General features: G+C 43.6%; 1 protein-coding gene across 5 annotated transcripts in view; it reads right to left on the reverse strand.

Moving 5' to 3' along the window:
• Positions 1–18,772, reverse strand: part of LOC121285733 (copine-8) — a 755,949-nt gene that overhangs the window by 461,178 nt on the left and 275,999 nt on the right. For all 5 annotated transcript variants that reach the window (XR_005944761.1, XM_041202466.1, XM_041202465.1 and 2 more), the window contains 2 exons: positions 11,886–11,939; positions 2,126–2,187 (listed from right to left, as the gene is read on the reverse strand). Coding sequence is in view for 3 of the 5 variants with exons in the window: in XM_041202466.1 (XP_041058400.1) it covers positions 2,126–2,187; positions 11,886–11,939 (116 nt within the window). In the remaining 2 variants the exon portion in view is untranslated. The remainder of the gene's footprint in view (positions 1–2,125; positions 2,188–11,885; positions 11,940–18,772) is intronic.

The raw sequence follows: 18,772 nt of genomic DNA on the forward strand, positions 1-18,772 counted from the left end.
CATGGCAACAGTAATGCATAGGATGGAAACCAGATTTCTTCTTTTCTATGCACTTTATATTGCCAAAAAACTATTTGGATTCAGTTGGAGTTAGGAGTAGAGCTCATCAGAAAAAGCTGAAATTCAATGCAGGAGCGAGCAATATGACTTTTGAACGGCTGAATTTTCCTCTTGGGAGCGCACAAGTCAGGCAGAATCACAGCTCCATGTGCAACTCAGCCCGGGATTTTTGCCTTTCCTGCAGGGTTGGGCTCGCAGTGCAGTTTGTGAGCAGCGATCCAACATGGACAACGTGCAGGCGCTGCAGCGGGTTGGTGAGAAGGTCCACCTTGGTTCTTGGCGACAGCAGCATGGCTCCTAAAATTGTTTAAAGACCCCCCCAAGCCTCACACCTCACCACTGCTGCAGTCCATGTGGTGTAGGCGCACCCGCAGTGCTGTTAGGGAGGGAGTTCCAGGATTTTGACCCAACGACAGTGAAGGAACGGCGATATTTTCCCAAATCAGAGCAGTGAGTGGCTTGAAGGGGAACTTCCAGATGGTGGATGCTCCCATGTGTCCACTGTCCTTGCCTTTCTAGATGGTAGCGATTGTGGGTCTCGAAGGTGCTGTCTAAGGAGCCTTGGTGAGTTTCTGAAGCACATTTTGTAGATGGCACACTCTGCTTCCACCGTTCGTCGGTGGTGGAGGGACTGAAGGTTGGTGGAAGGGGCGCCAATCAAGCGGGCTGTTTTGTCCCGGATGGTATCAAGTCTCTTGAGTGTTGTTGGAGCTGCACTCATCCAGGCAAGTGGAGAATCTTCCATCACACTCCTGACTTGTGCCTTGTAGATGGTAGACAGGCTTTGGGGAGTTAGGAGGCGAGTTACTCACCACAGGATTCCTAGCCTTTGACCTGCTCTTGTGGCCACAGTATTTATATGGCCAGTCCAGTTCAGTTTCTGGTCAATGGTAACTCCCAAGATGGTGATAGGGGATTCAGTGATGGTAATGCCACTGAACATCATGGGGTGATGGTTAAATTCCCTCCTGTTGCACATGGTCATTTCCTGGTACTTGTGAGGCATGAATGTTGCTTGCCACTTGTCAGCCCAAACCTGGATTCTGTTCAGGTCTTGCTGCATTTGGACATGGGCTGCTTCAGTATCTGAGAAGTCGTGAATGGTGCTGAACATTGTGCAATCATCAGTGAACATCCCCATTTCTGACCTTATGATGAAAGGAAGGTCATTGATGAAGCAGCTGAAGATGTTTGTGCCTAGGACACTACCCTGAGGAACTCCTGAAGTGATGTCCTGATTGACCTGCACAACCACAACCATCCTCCTTTGATCATCAGTCAAATGCTGCCTTGAAGTCAAGGGCAGTCATTCTCACCTCACCTCTGGTGTTCAGCTCTTTTGTCCGTGTTTGAACCAAGACTGTAATGAGGTCAGGAGCTGAATAGTCTGACCCTAGTGAATAGCTTCTTGAAACTATCTCCTTGCAAGGCATTGATTGCAACGTCATATCATTGTGTCAGGAAAGCCAAAGAAAGCCATATTGACCAATGCTTCAATATTTACTGACTAGGTATTGAACCTGAAAACATATCAATATTTCCATTAACAAAGATGCCACTAAATTGTGTAAAATGAAAATATTTTCTGGTATTTTTATCCAGATCATTTACTTCAAACATTCCAGACTATGTAACTTCAAATAAGTGCAAACAGCATAAAATTATTAAACTGATAAAGATTCTAAATGTAAGGCATTAGTAATCCATGCTCTGACACCAGCTGACAGAATGACAATATGCTTTAAATTGCTAACATAGGCAATGGGTAAATTTAAGGCTAGGTTTAGTAATGTTTTCATTGCCAAATTTGGGGTATGTAGAGGATGTAAGAAAGTAACATGGTCACCAAAACCACATTTTTGTAAAGAATGATTTGATTGGTTTGTTTTTTGAAAGTTTGGCTTTACATTCTTGATTTAGTAGCAGCAGTAATGAGATACCTGTATTGGAGTAAATCACAATGGTTATCTGATTCAAGCCAATCATTAAATGGTGATATACAGATTTACACTTAAGGTATTGTGTGCTATGTGCAAGATTTATATGGAACAACTTAAATACTCACCCTCCTCTGATGTAATCAAGGAAAGTGCACTCAGTTTCAACTGCAAAGGAAAGCAACGTAACCTAGGAAAAAAATAACAGAAGCAACTGTTTTGTCTCACGAGAAAGTATTGCAATGCAGTTCGCAAACAAACGCTAAGCCCTCTGCAACACACTCATGGTAAGCATAACGAAGCAAGAGTAACATTTTAAAAGGGAAAATTATATAATTTTTAATTAATGTGGGGATATATATATTACCATACAAAGTGGTGATCTAGAAAGGTCGCTGTGCTATTTTAAAAACCATGTTTCTTTCATCTTTCTATTCTAGTTACAGTAGTTGCATGAGTTTTTTTTTTCTTACTTTGATATCAGTTAGTACATTGGGTTGCCTACTAAACTCGAGATCTTATGAGAGAAAATTCTTAGCTTACTGCTATGGTATGTTATATTGAACTAATTGGACAGTAGCTCAAAATGAGTCATGGCGTACCAGCAGCCCGCCTTACAACATACCTGATCCCATTGAAGTCAATGGGAAAGAGTTTGCATTTGTATTGTGTCTTTCAGGATGTCCTTCCAAATGGTGCACAGCCAATGAAGTACTTCCAAAGCATATAGTAATGTAGGAATTGCAGCAGCCAATTTGTGCGCAGCATGGTCCCATGGTTCATTATCTCATCCACAAGACAGCACCTCTGATACTGCAGCACTCCCTCAGTGTCAGCCTTGATTATGTGCTTGAGTCTCTGAAGCAGGACATGAATCCACACCTTCCAGACTCAGAGTTAGAGTAGTACCACTGAACCAAGGCTGGAAATTGGCTGCGATGGGCTGTCAATTTGCTACCGTTTGCTTCATACTATAACACAAGACTAAAGTTATGCCTCCATTATTTCTTTAGCCAAACTTTAATGACGTTTGAGATTTTAATTGTGGCAATACTTCCTTAAATTTACTTCAAATGGGATTTGCTAGCAGTTTAAAACAAATGATCAAATAATAATGTTGCCACATACATTGCATCCTACATCCCACAACATCCCTACCCTATGGTGTACATTCAGTCACCAACACAGATCTTTTTTCCAAAATTTAGATAAAAATACTTAAAGCGCTTGCTATCTATATTTCTATCCGCAGTTCTTTCCTTGAACTAATAGTTGTTCCATGAAAGAGCTCACCGAGACCTGGGGCCAGATTTTCATGGCCCAAATCGGGCCAGAATGGACTCAAGTAGCCTAAAGAAATGGTGGCGACATTGAGCAGCCAGATGTCACATCTCCATTTCTGACATTCCCAATTTTCCAGACGGCAGGGGTGAACGCGGGTCTCTGAACTAGCCTGCACTCCTAAACAGGCCAACTAACATGATTAAGGGCTTGTTAGAAGTCTCTCTCTACATAGTTTTTGAACTTTCCTGAGGGCTGGCCGGCGTTTTGGAACTGTCTAGCTCAGGCAGCTGAAAGTGGGCAAGGACTACATCGGGAGCAAATCAGAAGCCAGGAAAGTTTTTAAAAGGTGAGTGTTCGTGCTTCTCATAGGTTAAAGGGTTTTGAAGTTAAAGTTGCAACAACCCATTCCAGGTCAGGAGAAGGAGTCAACATTAAGAACGTTGCGTGTTCAAGAGGTTGTCATCCCCCCCACCCCGACATCATGTGGGCATTGGGGCAATGGGTAAGGCTGCCTGGAATCCACCTGAGCACCAGAAACAACAAATACGTGTTCCTTTTAAGGTGCAAAAACCCAACAGGAAAAGTGAGTCAAGCGCGGCTAACAAAGGAAGTTAAAGATTGTAATATGTACAATAATATTACAATGTATATTACAAATGTAATATTTCCAAGTTTGCAGATGACACAAAACTAGGTGGGAATATGTGTCCTGAGGATGATGCAAAGAGGCTTCAAAGGGACTAGGACAGGTTGAGTGAGCAGACAAGAAAATGACAGGTTGGATATAATCCACTTTGGTAGGAGGAATGGAGGTGGAGAATATTTCCTACATAGTGAGATATTAGGAAGCGTTGACATCCAAAGAGACTTGCGTGTCCTCGTTCATTAGTCAATGAAAGTTAACATGCAGGTGCAGCAAGCAATTAGGAAAGTGAATGGTATGTTGACCTTCATTGTAAGAGGATTTGAGTACAGAATTCAGAGCACAGATGCTTCAATTCTCTGTACTCAGAGGGTAGTGAATCATTGGAATTCTCTACCACCAAAGGCTGTGAAAACTCAATCATTGAGCATGTTCATGACAGAGATTGATAGATTTCTAGATGCTAAGGACATCAAGGGACATGGGGATAGCGGGGGAAAATGACATTGAGGTAGATGATCAATCAGGATCTAGTTCAATGATAGAGCAGGCTCGAGGGGGCTGAATGGCCTATTCCTTTTTTATTCATTCATGGGATGTGGGCTTCGCTGGCTGGACCATCATCTATTGCCCATGCCTAGTTTCCCTTGAGAAGATGGTGGCGAGCTGCCTTCTTGAACCGCTGCAGTCCATGTGGTACAGGTACACCCACAGTGCTGTTAGGAAGGGAGTTCCAGGATTTTGACCCAGCGACAGTAAAGGAATGGCGATATATTTCCAAATCAGGATAGTGAGTGACTTGGAGGGGAACTTCCAGGTGATGGTGTTCCCATCTACCTGCTGCCCATGTCCTTCTAGACGGTAGTGGTCGTGGGTTTGGAAGGTGCTGTTTAAGGAGCCTTGGTGAATTCCTGCAGTACATCTTGTAGATGGTAAGCACTGCTGCTACTGTGCATCGGTGGTGGAAGGAGTGAATGTTTGTGGATGTGATGCTAATCAAGTGGGTTGCTTTGTTCTTGAGTGTTGTGGGAGCTGCACTCATTCAGGCAAGTGGGGAGTATTCGATCACACTCCTGACTTGTGCCTTGTAGATGAATGGACAGGCTCTGGGGAATCAGGAGCTGAGTTACACGTCGCAAGATTCCTAGCCATTGACCTGCTCTTGTAGTCACAGTATTCATATGGTTAGTCCAATTCAGTTTCCGGTCAATGGTAACTCCCAGGATGTTGATTGTGGGGGATTCGTTATGGTAATGCCATTGAATGTCAAGGGGCGATGGTTAGATTCTCTCTTGTTGGAGATGGTCATTGCCTGGCACTTGTGTGGCGCGAATGTTACTTGCCACTTGTCAGCCAAAGCCTGGATATTGTCCAGGTCTTGATGCATTTGGCCATGGACTGCTTCATTAACTGAGGAGTCACGAATGGTGCTGAACATTGTGCAATCGTCAGCAAACATCCCCACTTCTGACCTTATGATGGAAGGAAGGTCATTGACGAAGCAGCTGAAGATGATTGGGCCCAGGACACTACCCTGAGGAACTCCTGCAGTGATATCCTGGAGCTGAGGTTACTGACCTCCAACAACCTCAACCATCTTTCCTTATGCTAGGTATGACTCCAACCAGCGGAGAGTTTTCCCCCCGATTCCTATTGGCTCCAGTTTTGCTAGGCCTCCTTGATGCCACACTCGGTCAAATATGGCCTTGATGTCATGGGCAGTCACTCTCACCTCATCTCGGGAATTCAGCTCTTTTGTCCATGTTTGAACCAAGAATGTCATGAGGTCAGGAGCTGAGTGGCCCTGGTGGAAGCCAAACTGAGTATCAGGGAGCAGGTTAGTGCTGAGCAAGTACTGCTTGATAGCACCTTTGATGACTCCTTCAATTACTTTACTGATAATCGAGTAGACTGATGGGGTGGTAATTGGCCGGGTTGGATTTGTCCTGTTTTTTGTGTATAGTACATACCTGGGCAATTTTCCACATGGCCGTGTAGATGCCAGTGTTGTAGCTATATTGGAACACATGAGCGAGCGGCATGGCAAGTTCTAGAGCACAAGTCCTCAGTACTATTGCTGGAATATTGTCAGGGCCCATAGTCTTTGCAGTATCCAGTGCCTTCACCCGTTTCTTGATATCACGTTGAGTGAATCAAATTGGCTGCAGACTAGCATCTGTGATGCTGGGAACCCCCAGAAGAGATAGAGATGGATCATCCACTCGGCACTTCTGGCTGAAGATTGCAGCAAATGCTTCAGCCTTATCTTTTGAACTGAAGTGATGGGCTCCCCCATCATTGAGGATGGGGATATTTGTGGAGCCTCCTCCTTCAGTGAATTGTTTAATCATCCACCACCATTCATGACTGCATGTGGCAGGACTGCAGAATTTAGATCTGATCCGTTGGTTGTGGGATTGCTTAGCTCTGTCTATCACTTGCTGCTTATGTTGTTTGCCATGCAAGTAGTCCTGTATTGTAGCTTCACCAGGTTGACACCTCATTTTTAGCTATGCCTGGTGCTGCTCCTGACATGCCCTCCTGCATGCTTCATTGAACCAGGTTGATCTCCTGGCTTGATGGTAATGTTAGAGTGGGGGATATGCCAGGCCATGAGGTTACAAATTGTGTTCCAATACAATTCTGCTGCTGCTGATAGTCCACTGCGCCTCATGGATGCCCAGTCTTCAGTTGCTAGATCTGTTTGAAATCTATCCCATTTAGCACGATGGTAATGCCACACAACACAATGGAGGGTATCCTCAATGTGAATGTGGGACTTTGTCTCCACAAGGACTGTGCGGTGGTCACTCCCACTGATACTGTCATGGACAGATGCATCAGCGGCAGGCAGGTTGGTGAAGATGAGGTCAAGTATGTTTTTCCCTCATGTTGGTTCCCTCACCACCATAGATCCAGTCTAGCAGCTGTATCCTTTATGACTCAGCCAGCTCTGTCAGTAGTGGTGCTACCGAGGCACTTTTGATGATGGATATTGAAGCGGTGATGAAATGAAGTACATTCTGTGCCCTTTCCACCCTCACTGTTTCCTCCACATGGCATTCAACATGGAGGAGCACTGCTTCATCAGCTGAGGGAGGGGGCTATGTGGTAATCAGCAGGAGGTTTCCTTGCCCATGTTTGATCTGATGCCATGAGACTTCATTGGGTCCGGAGTCAATGTTGAGGACTCCCAGGGCAACGCCCTCCCGACTCTATACCACTGCTGGGCCTGTCATGTTCCACCAGCAGGGATGGTGATGGTGGCATCTGGGACATTACCTGTAAGATGACTATGTCAGGCTGTTGCTTGACTAGTCTGTGAGACAGCTGCCCCAACTTTGGCATTAGCCCCCAGATGTTAGTAAGGAGGACTTTGCAGGGTCGAAAGTGTTGAGTTTGCCGTTGGCGTTTCCGGTGCCTAGGTCTGTCCAGTTTCATTCCTTTTTTGAGACTTTTTAGCAGTTGATACAACTGAGTATCTTGCTAGGCCATTTCAGATGGCATTTAAGAGTCAACAACATTACTGTTGGTCTGGAGTCACATGTAGCCAAACCAGGTAAGGATGGCAGATTTCCTTCCCTAAAGGACATTAGTGAACCAATGGGTTTTTACAACAATCAGCAGTGGTTTGCTGGTTATCATTAGACTTTTAATTCCAGAATTTTTATTGAGTTACCCTGGGTCTCTGGATTACTAGTCCAGTGACTATACCACTACACCATCACTGCCCCTGCTCCTATGTTCCAATGAAGGGTGCAGCTGGAAATGAGTGCTGCTTCCTCAGAAATCAAGACCACTGGCGATGAGGAGCAGCAGACTGTACAGAAAGGGCAAAGTGACAGGCATTAGGAGGTATGGGGGGAGGGATAAGGGGCATGAAGAAGTAGGCACCACCTTGAGCACAGAATCTACGGGCAAAGGCAAAACCACCTGGACCTGATTGAGAACCTGTGCCAAAAGAGACAGCAAATCTCTAGCCAGATGGTCACAGGTACCTGTGTCCTTATTAATACAGACCTCAGGGGCATCTCACAGTGGGGCAGGGGTGGGGGTTGTGGTCGTGCACATCAATGCATCACCCAAGTGACAGATAATCAGAACTGATGAAGCGTGGCAGGCTCAGAGGCCACTGGGTCTGGTGCCTGAACAGTCAGGTGCTGCCCTGCAACACCCTGCTGCAATGGTCTCGGTCATTGTGGTGGTGTGCTGTGCTCTCCATAACATGGCCCTCCGGAGAGGTGTGGGGACCTTGAGGATGGTAAGGCTCTGGAAGAGGACAGCTCGTAGGGGGAGGAGCAGGAGGCATGAGGATGAAGAACTGGAGGCAGAGGTAGATAAAGCTGAGCAAATAGATGCTCCGACAACATGATGATGTGGACCCCTCCTGCCACCCTCAGGGAAGACGGTCTCCTTCATCTCTCTCATAGGTACCAAGCCTCCCACTCTCCGGTGATATCTCACTTCCCTGTGGCTGCAGTGGAAGGCTTTGGCAAAAACCTTCCCCCAAACATCAGCCTCAGTGGTGACTGCCTTCGGTGCATGAAACTCACTTCCATCCCCCCCCTCCCCACCCAACACCAGCTTTAATTGGATAGGAAACCCATCCCTATATCAATCAAGGGCTCACCCTCAGGAAAATCTGAACTTCCATCAGTTTCCTAATGGAAGTGGGTTTCTGACACAAAAACAGACCTGGCTCCTGATTCCTTTGTCCGTGGCAAAAATCTGGCTACTGGAGTGGACTTTCTAAATCTCACAAAAACTTGACAATGTTTTGATACAGTAAACTTACTAAAGGAAATGTCATGACTGATGAATTAAAAATAGTGAACATGGCCATTAATACTGAAGGGGGACTAGGGGCTGGGTTTTCATTTGCTGGTATGGGTGGGAACGAATGTGGGCACAAACGTGGGCACGATTTGAAAACTGTGTTCCCACATGATGACACCGGATCCTGCCACCTGCAGGGTCTGTTTGCAGTTTTCAATTGGCCTGTAGTGGGGAGGAAACAGGAAACAGGAAACCTGCTTGCCACCAATTAACAGCCCTTAAGCTTCTTAAGGGTCAGTATGGAATAGAATGAGATTTTCAACCTTTTTTCTGGATGAAGCCGAATAGTCTGGTGCATATTATTGCTGGGGTTATGACAGGACAAAAGGAATTGTTTCCATCTGTTTCTTGTGAAATTTGAAGGGTCAACCGAGCACCGAGTCGATCGTTGTACCTCGACTTTGGTGTCCACAGTCACTTTGTGCCGTCTTTATCTTCTTGGTCCTGTCATGAGCTGCCTGCTTTCCTCGGCAAGATAGTGGCAGCCATCAACATGGCTGCCACCTGCCTTTGCCGCAAGCACCAGGCAGGCAACTCCCACCTCCTACAGGTGCTCAGCACCTCTAACTGGGTGCCAAGCTTGCTTCCTGCCTACCCAGGGTACATACATGTAAAAATGGCATTGTATACGTGCTGCAGTTCAGGCAGGGGGTCGGGACTTGGAATTCATCCAGGTGACAAGCTCCCAGCTCCACTTTGAAAACCTGGCCCCAGGTCTCATTGATGTATCAGTTCTAAAATTATTTACTTAGAACATTAGAAAATTGGCTTAAGGTGAAAGTCACTTTTCCCTGCCCTCAACCTCTGATTTCAGGTATTCATAGAATACAATGAGCGGAATTTCACGGCCCCATCGCGGCAGGGCAGAGCTGTAAAATGCGGCGAGCTGTTCAAAAGACTTTAGCAGGGGCAGAAAATCCCGCCAGTGGGAGGGGCCATAAAATTCTGCCCCATATTTATCACTTTCATCCTGCCACACATGGAGAATTTGTAGCATTTGGTTGAGATGCAAGGACTTTTATTCATTTCTTTAGTCAGAAGTCAGGCTGTGAAGTTATATCAATGCAAAAGTAGGTTGGCTGTGAGGCAGTTTTTCTTCTCCCACAATAGCAGCTCTGTGGAACAGATTGCCAGCTAATGCGGTGAATAGAGTGAACTAGACCTATTTCTGTGGGGCGGAGATTATGTCACACAAGAGGTGGGTATCCTGTAAAATAATTCATGGTCAAATGGTCTCCTAGACTAATTTCAATCATCTGAAAGAGACGAAGAGGAAATTTTCAGACTTTCCTGAATGGTCTAGGTTTTTTATGTTTTCTTGCCTCTCCTCAGAAATGACATGGCTCCAGATGGGTCGGAACTGGTTCTTTCGTGAGGCTTAAGGCAACACAACTGTAATTGTATAGGCTAGAGAAACTATTTGGTCTTTCTCTGTCCAACTTTATCATATAAGAACATAAGTTAGGAGTAGGCCATTTGGCCCTTTGAGCCTACTCTGCCATTCAATAAGATTATGGCTGATCTGATTGTGGGCTTAACTCCACTGTCTTGCATGCACCTCCCTCCACCACCCCTATAACTCTTGACTCCCTTGTCAATCAAAAATCTGTTTAACACAGCCCTGAGTACATCCAATGACCCAAACTCCACTGCTCTCTAAGGAAGAGAATTCCAAAGATCAAGGACCTTCAGAGAAGAAATTTCTCCTCATTTCTACTTTAAATGGAATACCACTTATTTTAAAATGTGCCCCCTAGTTCTAGATACCCCCACAAGGGAAACATTCTCTCAGCATCTACCCTGTCCAGCCCCCTCAGAATCTCATATGTTTCAAGAAGATCGCCTCTCATTCTTCTAAACTCCAATGAGCATCAGCCCAACATGCTCAATCTTTCCTCATAAGGCAACCCCTTCATCTCAGGAATCAGCCGAGTGAACCTTCTCTGAACCGTTTCCAAAGCTATTATATCCTTCCTTAACTAAGGAGACCAAAACTGTACATAGTACAGTAGGTACAGTCTCACCCATGACCTACACAGTTGTAGCAATATTTCCTTGATTTTATACTCCATGCATCCCTCCCCCTCCTCCCAATATCCAATAAAGGGCAACATTCCATTTGCCTTCCTAATCACTTGCTGTGCCTGCATACTAACTGTTTCTGATTCATCTACAAGGACACAAGATCACTCTGGACTGCAGACTGCAATCCCTCTCCATTTAAATAATATTCTACTTTTTTGTCCTTCCCACAAACTTTCATGCACATTTAATGTGTTGCACATTATAAGGGCATGGGCAAACTGTTTGAAGCAATCAAGAGAATTTTACTCCGCACCTACCTTCTAATGATTTGTGTGATCATACCAGGGTAATTTGTCCGTTTGTGAGCTCCTAGCAGGATGCCTCACCCACAGAGTGCATATTGGAAATTTGGGCATTCATCACATGATTTTCTGATCATTGTCTTAAACTGTTGAAAATCATGCCCAATTCCCTCCTTTCAAAATCTTATTTCTTCTATTTTTTTTTAAATACACACATTAGCAAGCCTAGGTATTGTTACGCATAATATTGTTTAGTTAATGTTTAAGTGAACGCGAAGATGTTTTTCTAATGGGGAAGTTTACAAGGAATTTGCTCATAAAATTCCAGAGTCAAAACCAATCCAAAACTTTGAACTTAAGAGGATTTAATCTACCAAAAATTGTCTTACAAAATTCATGACATTTAACAAATCAAATTTGGTGTTAAGAATTTGTGAATGCTGCATTGCAGGACCCAAGCAAAAGGTAAGAAAAGAAAGCACTAAATTCAATAAAACTCAGCACAAATTAAGAATTTTCATATTCTTAAAACTGTCAAATGCACACATATGCATCAACTCACAAACTGCATCAATATACTGTACCTGCAGCAAAGGAGACAAAAGTAGTGAACTAAAAAATGAAAACATGTAATTAAGGCCATATTATTCACATCAGAATAAAAGTAATGTAACTTTAAAATAAATGTCCACGAGTAAATAAAGCAGCGCCTTAAATTGTCCACTGTAAATGGACCATAGCTCATATAGAAACACCTGCATCATTTTTAACGTATCAATCAAATACACAAGTACTTACTGTTCCAGAATTAATGTATTTTTTCTTTTTTGCTTTCTTCTTTGGATTTAGCACCTGAAAGATAAAATTATTAACTGTCACTTATTCATGCATGGTTAATTACCTCAATTAAAATGCAGAAAAATGTGGAAAATTACTATTAATAGTCCAACCCTAACATTTACACAACCGTTAGAAGTTCTGTGCATGGCAAATTAAATTAACTACATAATAAACCAAGTATTTATTTATTCTAACATTGAATAAATTATTTATGAAGTTACAAACAAAGAAGTTACAAAGCATTGATGCAAATGAATTAATGCATAAGTTTTTACCGATAAGCTGAGCAGGATATATCAGTGGTAACAAGACACATGTGATTAGTCCGGCATTACTTGGGGTGTTCAGCCTACTCTAACTGGAGCGTTGTGGGGGATTTTGCAGCTGGTTCAACAAAGCAGTTGAGAAATTTCAATGGCATGTGACATGGCCTAAGATCAATGAATTCCTATTTAGATCATTTTTACATTCTTTTTGATTTACTAAGAATATAATCTTAAAATGAAAATGATCGCAAGCAACAATTTAATGTTCTATTCAAATTGACTAGTTTAGAAACTGGATCAAGTCTTGTTTCAGTTGCTATAGACAGTTACAATGTCCACAAAGTTACTAGCACAGGAGTAAATCACATAAATATGCAGAAACACAAACAGCTAGCACAGGAGTAAATCACATAAATATGCAGAAACACAAACAGCTGAAAATGCCAGTAGCTCATGAAAACTGAAGACATTGTTCTTCCTTCACATGATATGGACACACTTGCTTGGATTGCTGAACAAATATATGAATCCAGAAAGTTTTCACACCAATATCTAACAAAAATGTTAAACTAGCACTATTAAAAGATTAGGAGATTAATACACACTACATTAAAACAGACTATATATTTTTTTCCTTAATCAAATTCACATTCCCAAGGGTTTTCCAATACATATGTTATTCCTTGCTGACAGGGTAAACTGATTTCAGCCCACAGTGATATTTGCATTGATTATAGACAGTGCAAGCAAATAAGAACTAAATTGACCACAGTAAATGGGGCTGAAACGTTAATGGGTAAACCCACAAATAGTGCAAAGTGTTCTAATAAATATGTTGTAAGATGCAAAACAATGCATACCCATAAGATGTAACCTGGCCAACAATGAAGTAAGGGACAGTATCAAGGCGAAAGAAAAGACTTACACATATGTAATGAAAAGCAGAAATCCAGCAGAATGGGAGAGCTATGAAAAGCAACAAAGGGACACAAAAGAAGTAAATATATGCAAAATACTGAAAAATATTGCAAGGCCAAAAAGCAAAAGTATTTTGGTAATGGAGAATGCGGGTCCGTTAAAACAGATGAGGGTGGAACTATAATGAATAATAAGGAAATGGCAGATTTGTTAAATGAGCACTTAGCCACATTTTTCAGAGGTCAAGGAGACCTAAAATAGGTTAAGGAGAGGAACTTAAGAGATTTAACAGAAGTGAAAAATAAGTAATATCAGAAACAATAGAACTTAGGATAGATAAATTTTCAAAAGCTGATGGTTTCCATTCTCAGCATTAGAAGGAATATTTGACAGCTTTGTAATTGCTTTAGTGATAGTTTTCCAAACCTCTAGATTTAAGAATTGTGCTTTGGATTGGAAAATTGCAAATTTCACTCCATTGTTTAAGAAGGAATGGAAAAACTGGGTAATTACAACCCTATTAACATAGCATCAATTGTGGGAAAGTTACTGGAATCTATCAAAGACAGAGAAGTAAATATTCTTTTGACTGAGGAGGCAGCACCGCAGGCAGTGATGGCTGAAATTTTGCATCACCAAGCGCTATGCCAGCTTTCCAACACAGTCCCGTACCTCCGAGTGATTTTGCAAGAGGTGGCGGGTCCTACTGCCAGACAGCTGCCCGAATACGGAGGGTAAGGGCATTCTCCTGACCCCATTCAGATTCTCAATCCAGCGCACAGGATACCTATCAAGAGCATGTCTGTGAAACTGTAGGACTCTCCCAGTGTTATAGACTTGATTATCTAGACAGGTTTCTCATTAGAAACGTCGAACTTTATTTACAGGCTGCAGTAGCAGTTACATCTTCCATCAAGCTCCACAACAAGAAAAATAAGGACTCTCACTCTAAGGATCCCTGTGCTTAGAGCTGATTTGTTCATACTGTCACATGATACTATACAACACAATGAATCTTAAAGCTACAGTCACTACATTCCTTAAAGCTACAATTACTGCACCCAGCAGCAGGACAGGTGGACAACGGAGCTGGAGGTTTCAATCTGTTTGGAAAGCGCACTTGAAAATTGTTCACAATCTCGGCAATGTCCATCGTGATCTAATTGAATAGTGAAACAGATCTGAGGAACTGAACAACCTATCCCTTTCCCAATGGTTCTATGTCCTGGCCTAACTCAGTCTTCCAGTTCCCCTGGTTTGGACTCTGCTCAGCACCTTGCTACAACAGCAAGGCTATAACTGGGAATGTGCTACTTGATGCTTGTTGCTACAAACTCAGCATCAGAACTCTCAACCCACTGGGGCACCAACAAACAACAAGATAAAATATAACACTACAATGGAGCTTCTCAAAAATATCCCAGGGCACTGTAATATCAGACCACCCACACACACTATATCAATGCCGTTATTTTTATGAAAACACATTTGCCAAACCTTTTTTATTGTGTTTAGGAAGAGTGATGATACAATAGCAAAGGAGCTCCAACACTTCAGGGAAGTCTTAAATAAAGATGTTACAGGGTGGCCTTTTCTTTTAATAGGGTGTCTCCTTTACTGTTGCCCCTCCACTTGCTTTTCTTCCAAGAGCCAAGCTTTTCAAGTGTTGTTGTATCCCTCCTAATGCAACTTCAAAAATCAGAAGACAGCAGTTACACACTACCTGCTGGTGCTCTATAATAAGGCCTCTGATTGCCATTCACTGCATTCCTGTAGTTAAGCTCTGGGAATGTGACAAAAATATTTAAATGAGCTGTTTTATTGTGCAAGGTAAGCCTGGTGGGGTGCAGGTTGTAAACAGTGCCTGGTGAATGACATCTCAGTGTCACCTCCCAGGACCACATTATTCACAGCTGAATACCTTAGTCCATCAGTTGTGTAAGACATAATAATCATAACAATAACAACATTTATGATTACCAAACCCCATGGCTGTTGCTGCAAAGAAAATCTGATACATGCTCTTTGTCTGACTTCACCTCAATTTACTTAATTTGCTTTTTATTCCCATATATATATTTTTTTTTATATAAGGGTTTTCCTCAATGTCAATTAATTCAATATGTAACTATTCTTGCAATGTTTATCCAGTTGCAAACTTCCCAGTTAAGACGACTAGGAAATTCCTGCGAGATTGCCACGGTTGCAGCTTGCTATTGGTTAGAGTTACACAACAGGATTTCCATCTAAGCATTTACATATGCAATTTTGGCATTAAATGTTGACATAAAGGCATGGTCAAAAATCATGGCAACAGCAAGTTAGACAATAAGTGCACACGTGAGCAAGATTATTTCTAATCTACTGGTCATTTTGTATGCAATGGTGAGTTAAGACCAAGTGCAGCCTTCAGATGAAGCAAGGGATAATTGGACTAGGGAACAAAGACATAATTCAGACCCCATTATTAAGAAACAGGCCTGAATTTTTGCTCCTGAGCCAGGAGCGCAAAGTCGGGAAAATTCCCGGTTCTGCAAACCCAATTCAGGAGGAAGCGTCCGAGCTGGTTTAATTCTCATTCTGGAGGGGGAGGGGCAGATATTAAAGGGGCTCTGGCCCGCCACCCCTGAAACAGTGAAGAGGCAGACATAGGGGCTGCCAGGTGCAGAAGCGGGCTGTGTGAGAGGCCAGCCTCGATGATATGGGACTTTGTCCCAGCTGTTAAACAGGAAACAATAAAACAAAAAACAGCAGTCCAGCCCTCATACCACCTCACCACCCTCACAAACTTCCCATGCCCTTGTCAACCCATGACACCTCATGCCCCCCAAAACCCCTATGACCCTTCATACCCTCCATGCCAACCTATGACCCTCTACCTATTCCTATTTCCCTTTATAGGCCCTATGCCAACTGAGTGTCAATTCATGCCTCCCACCCAGCACCCTTTGCCCTTACATCCTCTGTAACAACTCACCTAGTATCCAACATGGGAAGACCTCAGGACCCATGCGGAGATAAAATAAAGTAGAGTTCTGTGTCTTTTGCAGACTTTGGGCAGAATCATCCCAGATATGCACAAAGTGCAGCAGTGGGTGGGAAAATGAATGTTTAATCCACGGCCGCAATGGCAGTTTTTCACGGCGTACCGTCCCAATTCCACCTCATTAATCATACATTCCCAGGAAACATGCCATTTCAATGGCGGATGGGCTTACATTCGCCCACCAGGCCATCACCTCGCCGCTTCCTCACGCCAGGTTCCATAAGTAAAGTGCAGCTGCACGCACACCACTCAGTTCTTCCAGCCCAGGACTGCTGCACAAAAGACATGGCCGAAAGGCAAGAAGACTGCAGCCCCCTGATTGAGTGACACATCCCTGGGACACCTTCTGGATGCGTGCAGTCCCGTCGTGATGTCCCCTACCCCAGCTCTGGCCGCAAGAGGCCCATCAGTGTCACCACTCCAGCTCGGGAGGCAGTGGTAGAGGTGGTCAGTGCCAATGCTACACAGAAGAGGTCGGCATCCAGTGCAGCAAATGGATGAATGATCTCATCCGTGCCGCCAGGGTATGGCAACTATCTCATCACTCTAAACACACACAAGCACAAGCCCATCACTGGCATCTCACTCACTGCCAGCTCAAGGGACATCACCACTCACTCTCTCAGACACACCCTCACATCTCCATCTGGTCTCATCTCCTCTGGAGACTGCCTTCTCAGCCCTCACCATCTTAAGGCCACTTGCACAAATCAGCATGTGTCCCTTCTCACATCCTGGGATACCCCCCTTCCCCAGTAATGCTCTAGCCCTGCAGCCTCTTCCTTTGCCTGATGCCAATTCTCCCCATTCCCCAAGCAAGCCAGAGCCCTGCAGTGTTATGGCTGGTCTTGTAAGTAGAGACCTGTCTGTGAGCCCCCCCCTAAAAGTGATGTGATGCTGCTGCAAAGCCTGGTGCTGATGACTGTGGATGCTGCCCAAAGCATGGCAGGCAAACAGATCTCGTGCTCAGACAATCCAGAGTGGGAGGAATGGTTCTGGAATGCTGCATTAATAATGATATGCAGATATATTACAATGTAGTTCCCGACAAGGAAAACGTGGCCCACCATTGATGGGCAGAGTGGACGCTTGCAAACGTGTTGCATGACGGTGTGAAACGGATTTTTGGCCTACCCACCATGTTGTCCACTCACGCCGCCAAGCACGACCACTGCCAGTGGACACAAACAAAAACAAAGGTGGAATTTTCTATAAAAAATAATTCTCATTGATAAAAAAAATTCACTACATATACATTCCTTCACCTGCATAATCTGTGATAAAAACAAACATTTCATTTGAGTGCTTAATCCCTTATAAAAAGAAGCATTTATACTCATAGCCAAACGTCAAAGACTTTATAACCGCTTGGAGCTATCAATAAAGCTATGCACTGAATGGCACCCCACTGTGATACTGAGGGTTGTGAAACCAATCATGCAGCAGAAATCCTACACTGATAGCCCTCAAGCTTATGTCAACACAGAGTGAAATAGCAAGCATTGACTTTTTTTATTCCAGATTTTTTAAAAAACATTTAAAGGCCAAGAGATTTAAACACCTTGACAGCTTAGCAGTTCCAATGAGCTTATCCACTTTTTATGCACATTCTTGTCTACTCTAACAATTTCGAAGGACTCCTGACCCCTTCCAAAGATCTCCCCGGATCTATCCGAAGGGGTTCCCTACCCATCCAAAGAACTCTGGCAGCTTTAAACCTTCTACTGAAACATTACAGGCAATTCAAACCCCTCAACTGATAGTGTCTGAAGGTATGCATTTCCAAAATGATGCTCGTATTGCATGTACAATACATCAACAAGAAATTAGTTTCCAAAGCAAGACTACAGAATGAGCTCTTATGTAACAAGTGACAGGGAGTCCTTCATTTAACCTAAGGCCTGGTTGTCACGACAGGTGGGGGGGGGAGTACAATATGGCAAGACGGCAAAAAGTCGGTTTCCCACTGTAGTGAAAGCAGTTGCGATCATCCACTCCACCCATCAATGTCAGGCCAAATTTCTCACCATCCGCTTATGGTCCAACACAGTGGTGAAATGTCATCCGTGTAGGTACTGTTGGAATTTCTTCACTCTGAATATCACCAATAAACCTTCCTTTTCTAGCTGGAAATAACCCTTCTCAGTTGTGGAGAGGGCTCTCGAGACATAGCCAATGGGCCTTTCTGATCCATCTTCCATTCTACGTGATAACACGGCTCCTACATCATAAGCAGAGGCATCACATGTATATACCAACTCTTTTGATGGGTCATAGCGTACCGATAAACACGACAAATGCAACAGTTTCTTTAATTTCATAAAGGTTTCTTCCTGTCGTGAATTCCACAACCAATGGTGATTCTTTTTTAACACCAAGCATAATGGTGCCAACACAGTTGATAAGTTAGGCAAGAAGCAGCTATAGTAGTTGATCATACCTAGGAAGGACTTGAGTTGGTTACATTGTTGCTGAATGTGCATCCTTTATTGCCCGAACTTTCTCTTGTACCAGATGCAAGCCCATGGTGTCCACCCTGTGACCCAGGTAAGTAACTTCTGGTGCTTGAAATGTGCATTTTTCCTCCTTTAACCATTGCACCTCCTCCAGGTTGA

The sequence above is a fragment of the Carcharodon carcharias genome, chromosome 13 (genome assembly GCF_017639515.1).
Source record: "Carcharodon carcharias isolate sCarCar2 chromosome 13, sCarCar2.pri, whole genome shotgun sequence".
NCBI classification, from domain to species: domain Eukaryota; kingdom Metazoa; phylum Chordata; class Chondrichthyes; order Lamniformes; family Lamnidae; genus Carcharodon; species Carcharodon carcharias.